We start from the raw sequence: 7,772 nt of genomic DNA, 5'->3' as shown, positions 1-7,772 counted from the left end.
TCGTGATCCGCCCGCCTCAGCCTCCCAAAGTGCTGGGATTACAGGCGTGAGCCACCGCGCCCGGCCTATATTGGACTATTATTAAAACATGTTACACTGAACCTAGTCATGTAGATCCTGAAACTTAAATAACAAGTAGGATTTCATGATTGCAGTCCTAGTTAATCACGGGAAGGAGATGGAAGAAAACGTTAGTTCGCCATATAGTCTTAGATAAAAACAGGTGGGGCGTGGTGGCTTATGCCTGTAATCTCAGCACTTTGGGAGGCCAAGGCAGGCGGATCACGAGGTCAGGAGATCGAGATCATCCTGGCTAACACGGTGAAACCCCGTCACTACTAAAAATACAAAACAATTAGCCAGGCGTGGTGGCAGGCGCCTGTAGTCCCAGCTACTCGGGAGGCTGAGGCAGGGGAATCGCTTGAACCCAGAAGGCGAAGGTTGCAGTGAGCCGTGATCACACCACTGCACTCCAGCCTGGTTGACAGAGTGAGACTCCATCTCAAAAAAAAAAAAAAAAAACCAACCAAACGAACAAAAACATTCAGGAGATTTGCAAATGCCAACTGAACTCTTGGCACTTTCCGTTTATTTTAGGTTTCAGTTCTTCAGTCTACAAAGGACTCTTCTAAAAGGATATGTGTTGCTAATACCCATCTTTACTGGCATCCTAAAGGTAGGTTTTATTTGGTATCACAAGTGACTTAAACGCGCGTAAGGTTGTTTAAAGCTGTTTTACACAAATATATATCTTGAATGTCACCCAGAAATTGTAATTTGTGTAGTTTTTCCTTTTTAACTTAAAGACAACTTTAAAAAATACTTACATTAATGTTTTTTATATTCATAGGTGGGTATATTCGCCTCATTCAAATGGCAGTAGCCTTGGCTCACATTAGACATGTTTCATGTGATCTGTATCCTGGCATACCAGTTATATTTTGTGGGGACTTTAATAGTACACCATCAACAGGAATGTATCATTTTGTCATCAATGGCAGCATTCCAGAGGATCATGAAGACTGGGCTTCCAATGGGGAGGAGGAAAGATGCAACATGTCTCTTACGCATTTCTTCAAGCTGAAAAGTGCTTGTGGTGAACCTGCTTACACAAATTATGTTGGTGGCTTTCATGGATGTCTAGATTACATTTTCATTGACTTAAATGCTTTAGAGGTTGAACAGGTGATTCCATTACCTAGTCATGAAGAAGTTACCACCCACCAGGCCTTACCTAGTGTTTCCCATCCCTCTGATCACATAGCACTTGTATGTGATTTAAAATGGAAATAGATGTGTGTTTAATGGAATTGAAGTCTGAAAAGGAAGTAGTTATTTTAGCAGAAAATTTAATATGAATCAAAGCTTATATGTAACCTTCAAAGAGGAATGGTAAAATGTTCAACCCTCCTAGTTATGTTCCCGATGTCTTCATTAATGAAACTGTTGATAATGTTTGCATCATACAGCTTTTCTTTCCTCGTTTTCCTCTACACTTGGAGGAGAAACAAATTATTTATTACTAGCAAGACAGAAAATTATATTATTTTTCTCCAATTTAAGACTCTCAGAAAAAGAAGATTGAATTATCGTGGTTTTTTGTTTGTTTTTTTTTTGTTTGTTTGTATGTTTTTTGAGACAGAGTTTTGCTCTTGTTGTCCAGATTGGAGTGCAATGGCGTGATCTCGGCTCACTGCAACCTCCGCCCCTGGGTTCAAGCGATTCTCCTGCCTCAGCCGCCCAAGTAGCTGGGATTACAGGCATGCGCCAACACGTCTGGCTAATTTTTGTATTTTTAGTAGAGATGGGGTTTCGCCACGTTGGCCAGGCTGGTCTCGAACTCCTGACCTCAGGTGATCCACCCGTCCCGGCCTCCCAAAGTGTTGGGATTACAGGCGTGAGCCACCGAGCCTGGCCCTTGTGTACATTTTTATAAGATAACTTTTTAGGTAGTAGTTCAGAATTTTTAAAGTACCATTTGAATGATCTTAATTTTTCTTTCATGACAACACATTCCAAAATGAATCATGCTTATGTACTAAGAGGGAAAATGTATGTAAGTTAAGGGTGAGAGACTTAAGTTATAGGTGACCTTAGAGACCTAAGGTGGAGAGACTTGACACATGGAAGGAGTAACATTAGGGTCTACCTCTACCTCAATTTAGTTAGTGATTTACTACAATTTCAGAGCTTTAACAAAAGATAAAAATAAATCGTCACCAATTGTTATTGCTTCTCATCTTTCATTTCTCAATGAACAAGTAAGGTATTTTCATTCTTATTTTTAGGATTTTAGTTTTTAGTGTATGGAACAAATGAACACAGTTTGTATTCTAATTCTTACTGCAGCTCATTTTAATTTTTAGGATGCAAGCACAATTTAGTATTCAAAGTCAGTAGCAACATATTCAACTTGATCCTATTGTCTTTAGTTACTCTTGCCCATGAAAAATATTCATAAATGAACAGGGTATTTGACCATATGATATTAGAAAATACAGCACAATATATTCATTTATGAGAAACTACCTACTGATATGGGCTTGAAATTTTGGGTGAATCATTGAGCATTTCTACGCTAGAAGTAATTTCAAAATTGTTGGTTTTTATAAACAAGAAAAAGGGTGAGTAGTGGGACTTTTAAGCATCTCTGAAATAAAAAAACTATTCTTTTTATAGACAAGCATTATAGTTTGAGTTACAGACAACAGTGTGTATATATGTAATATATATATATAGTAAAAGGAAATTTAAATATGAAGCCAAACTTTTTAAAATTAGAAACTACAAATGGTTATACTGATTAGTGTCTAGCCTAGAATGGTAACCAGGCTTTACTAATCCAATTATCAAACACATTATTTATAATGCATTAGCTGTATTAGCTGTTGCTTTTTTGATGTTCAGGATAACTATGTTATCTCATTTCTGCATTTAATTAATAGCTCGAGTATTAAAAGACCACCCCTTCAAGAAAAGCTTTGATTTTCCCCAGTCATGAAAGCCCTTGTTTCAAATTCTTTAATCTCTGAACCCAGTATCATAAAATTTTCCTCTTTTGATAATATCTGTACTTTCATATTCTGCTCACTATCAAATGTATTGTTAACTCTTAGTAAGTTTGAAAATGACGGGGTTTTATCTGCACTTGACATTGAACCTTGAAGTACTTTAAGTACTCCAAGGGAAAAATTAAAGTGGAAGTTTCTTGGGATCTTGTTTAGAAAAAACTATAAATAAAAAATTGATGCTACCAAATTGTGCCTTCCTAAATAACATTTTTGATAGCATTTTAACAGCAGTTTACAAATATGTAAATAATAGATTAAAACCAAAACTTGATTCTCTTGTGAATTTTTTTTTCATTTTAAAAATACATTTTTGGTCTGCTTTCAAACAAAGATGTTGATGGAACCCTTAGAGTGACTTGGGAGAAAACGAAGTGTGACATCAAAAAGTTGAGATACATTTTGAAAGAAAAAATTCAAACATGCCCATGAAAAAAGCATACAGGTTCCACATTAGCACTGGCTAGATTAAACTGTAGTCAGAAAACTCAGCACTTAACAGACATTCCATGTCCTATATCCTTAATTTTGATATTTTCTGACTAAACAATATACTCAGATTGTATACAGGCATTTCAGATTATTAGGACATGGAATGTTATTGTGAAGTGCCATACACTCTGATCAAATCTCCAATATACAGATAGGTTAAAATGATTGGAGTCCAAAGGTAGAGAACACTAAGAAAATGTATAAATAGCATACACATTTCTTTGTACTCATGAGTCAGAAGGCAGTGTTATTCAGAAATATCTGTTTAAAGCACCTGTGTGATTGCATTTTTCTATTACATTTGGATTTTTTAGTACATTTAATTTTAAGAAAACATGGGAAATCTAGTGACTTTCTATGGTAAACCACATTTTATAATGTCACAAGTTCTTGCTATAGGAATTAACATTCTAAAATTTTATATTGATTATAAAAGAGTATTTCAGAACATATTATTCTGTTAAAATGAACTCTTACACAGTTGCCGCTACAGCACATGTATCTGCCAATAATCATAATTCATTAGTGAACAATCGTTTCTGGCTGTATGTTCTTTTTGAAATTCTGAATGCTAAAATCAGTTGTTTCAAAATTTCAAGAATTTCACTGAGTGGTGACTTTTCTGAGTACTAAGCTATGATCTCATCAGAATGTGCTAGTTTCAGTCTGGAGATAGATTTCTGAGGAGCCTAACACAAGGGAGAGAAGGTCCAAAGAACGCTACTGTGGAAAGTTCTTACGGTAGAAATTGTCATCTTTTGTATGTCATTCTCCAGCCATGAAATAAAGGCAGAGGGTTCCCTGCAAACTAGTTTGGTTGGGATAAATCCAATATTTATATATAATGAAAAATAAAAGTTTGCATTATTAGTTTATCACAAGACCCATGTGACACCTCAGAAAATATTCTCAGCATAATTTTTTTAAGAAATAGAGTCTTACTGTTACCCAGGCTGGAGTGCAGGGGTGCAGTCATAACTTACTACAGCCTCAAACTCTTGGGCTCAAGTGATCCTCCTGCCTCAGCCTCCCAAGTAGTTGAAATTACAAGCCCAACCTTTCATACCTGAAAACTAATTTTCTTTCTTTCTTTCTTTTTTTTTAAATGATACTTTAAGTTCTAGGGTACATGTGCCCAATGTGCAGGATTATTACATAGGTATACATGTGCCATGTTAGTTTGCTGCATGCATTAACTCGTCATTTACATTAGGTATTTCTCCTAATGCTATCCCTCCCCCTGCCCTGAAAATGAATTTTCTAAACACCAATAAAAACTATTTCAATGTTTTGAGAATTTTAATAATTTGCTTTAATATAGTATGGGAAGGCAACACTGTATAGAGGGACAGGCATAGTGGCTCATGACTGTAATCCCAACATTTTGGGAGGCTGAGGCAGGAGGATCACTTGAGCTGAGGAGTTCAAGACAAGCCTTGACAACATTGTGAGACCCTATATCTGCAAAAAATAAAGTTAGCCAGGCATGGTGGTACATGCCTGTAGTCCCAGCTGTTCAGGAGGCTGAGGCCAGAGGATCACTTGAGCCCATGAGGTCAAGCCTGCAGTGAGCTATGATCAAGGTGCCACTGCACTCCAGCCTGGGTGACAGAGCAAGACCCTGTCTCCAAAAAACCACTCTAGATTTCATTTTGTAGGGGGTAGGGAGGACAATTTTTAACAGCTCTAACTGACATGGATAATATATAAGTTCTGTGTTCTCACTTTATGCAAAAGTACTTTTTTAAATGTTGAAAATACTAGAGCTGTATTAACTTGATTTTTTTTTTTCTTAGCACTAACTTCAAAATAACCACACAGTACTGCTTGTAATTTTTGTATTTTTAGTAGAGACAGGGTTTCACAATATTGGCCAGGCTGGTCTTGAACTCCTAACCTCAGGTGATCTGCCTGCCTCAGCCTCTCAAAGTGCTGGGATTATAGGCATGAGCCATGGTACCCGGTCTAAATTTTAATTTTATATATAAATGGCAAAATAATCTTAAACATACTAAATCTGTTCACTTATCTGCTATGCTAGCAAACTCTGGGTTGTCAAAAATACATGTTCATATTGTCAGTGTTAGATTTTTATTCATAATTTAAAATTTCCTTCCAAAATTTCACAGAAAACTGAATTATTCATCTCCATCTTCTGTCCAATTTATGTATTGATTGTATGTCAAAGCATTTATGTAACAGTCCATTTTGCCCAGTAATTCACTTTAATGATGTTATCATGAAGTGTTGACGTACTTTTTTTTTTTAGTGTATTGAAGTATTCCTAGGTTGCATTTGTGCTAGTTTCATACCATTTGTGTTCCTTATATATTGAGGATGGTTCAGTAGGGGAATTGGATAGGCTTTATTTAGTTGGCTTTCTTATACTGGATAATATAAACATTTTTTTTTTTTCTTTTCTTTTTTGAGACAGGGTCTGGCTTTGTCACCCAGGCTGGAGGGCAGTGGTGCCATCACGGATCACTGCAACCTCCACCTCCTGGCCTTATGCAATCTTCCCACCATGGCCTCCCCAAATAGCTGGGACTACAGGTACTCACCACAACACCTGGCTAATTTTTGTATATTTTGCAGACAAAAAAAAAAAATGGTTTCACCATGTTGCCCAGGCTGGTCTTGAACTTCTGAGTTCAAGCAATCCACCCACCTCGGCCTCCCAAAGTGCTGATATTACAGACATGAGCCATCCCACCCAGTCAGCACATATATATTTTTTTTTAATAAGACAGAGTCTTATTAAAGCCTGCTGCCCAGGCTGGAGCACAGTGGCATGATCATAGCTCACTGCAGCGTCAAACTCCAGGGCTTAAGTGATCCTCCCACCTCAGCCTCCTGAATAACTGGGACTACAGGTGCATGCCACCATGCCTGGCTAATTTTTTAAATTGTTTGTAGAGATGGAAGTCTCTCTATGTTGCCCAGACTGGTCTTAAGGCCCAGACTGGTCTTAAACTCCTGGGCTCAAATGACTCTCCTGCTTCAGCCTCCCAAAGTACTGGGACTATAGGTGTGAGCCACCACACTTAGCCCTTTTCTAAAATAATTAAAAACAAATTTTTTCTCCAGAAAAGAACATATTTAGCAATTTTTAAAAACATGGGCACATAGTAGATGTATATATTTATGTGGGACATATTTCTTTTGATAGAGTAAATTGAGTATCCATCACATCAAGCATTTATTTGTGTTACAAACATTCCAATTGTACTCCCTCAGTTATTCTAAGATGTGATATACACACTTTTAAAAGGATTTATTGTGCTGGGTGTGGTGGCTCACGCCTGTAATCCCAGCACTCTGAGAGACTGAGGTGGGTGGATCACGAGGTCAGATCGAGACCGTCCTGGCCAACGTGGTGAAACCCCATCTCTACTAAAAATACAAAAATTAGCTGGGCATGGTGGTGCGCACCTGTAGTCCCAGCTACTTGGGGAGGCTGAGGCAGGAGAATCGCTTGCAGAGGTTGCAGTGAGCCAAGATTGTGCCACTGCACTCCAGCCTGGCAACAAAGCGGGACTCTGTCTCAAAAAAATAAAATACAATAAAATAATAAAAGGTTTTATTGCATATAATTCTTATATCCCCTGTGGAATAGTTTGGAAAAATGGTACATCCAAAGATAAAATCAGTTAGAAATAAACAGTGGCCTTCCTCAGAAAAGCTGGGTTAAGTATAATGTTTTGGGTATCTTAAACCAAGAAAGGGTATTTCTGTCCAAGCTGTAGAATTTTTAATAATTCTATTATAAATAATGGAATCAGGCCAGCGCAGTGGCTTATGTCACATAATCCCATTCTCCTTAAGAGCTTTTTGTCACTGCATATCAACTCAGTTGACAAGGACTGGCCCCCAAAAGAAGCTGCATACTCACTTGGCAGTCACTCCCTATTCCCCCTAGCTCCTGGCAGCAACTTAAGCTGTTTCTGTGGATTTGCCTATTCTGGACGTTTCATATACATTGAATCATATAATTTATGTAGTCTTTTGTGACTGGCCTCTTACGTAGGATGTTTTTAAGGTTCAGGAGTTTGTTTTTATGATGAATGTTCCATCTTATGGGCATACCACATTTGTCCATTCATTAGTTGACAGACATTTGAATTGCTTCCACTTCCTGGCTTCTATGAATAATGCTGCCATAAACATTTGTTTACAAGTTTTTGAGTGAATATGTGTTTTTGTTTCTCTTGG

General features: G+C 37.5%; 1 protein-coding gene across 1 annotated transcript in view; it reads left to right on the top strand.

Moving 5' to 3' along the window:
* PDE12 (phosphodiesterase 12) overlaps positions 1 to 4,848 on the top strand; it is a 7,576-nt gene extending 2,728 nt beyond the window's left edge. The window contains exons 2-3 of the mRNA XM_011998403.1: positions 598 to 676; positions 851 to 4,848. Coding sequence (XP_011853793.1) covers positions 598 to 676; positions 851 to 1,293 — 522 coding nt within the window. The 3' untranslated portion in view covers positions 1,294 to 4,848. The remainder of the gene's footprint in view (positions 1 to 597; positions 677 to 850) is intronic.
* Positions 4,849 to 7,772: the final 2,924 nt, after the last annotated feature.

Source organism: Mandrillus leucophaeus, unplaced genomic scaffold (genome assembly GCF_000951045.1).
Source record: "Mandrillus leucophaeus isolate KB7577 unplaced genomic scaffold, Mleu.le_1.0 Scaffold57, whole genome shotgun sequence".
Taxonomy (NCBI): Eukaryota; Metazoa; Chordata; class Mammalia; order Primates; family Cercopithecidae; genus Mandrillus; species Mandrillus leucophaeus.
The sequence above is the reverse complement of the archived record's forward strand: the minus strand, read 5'-3'. Positions and strand labels throughout refer to the sequence as shown.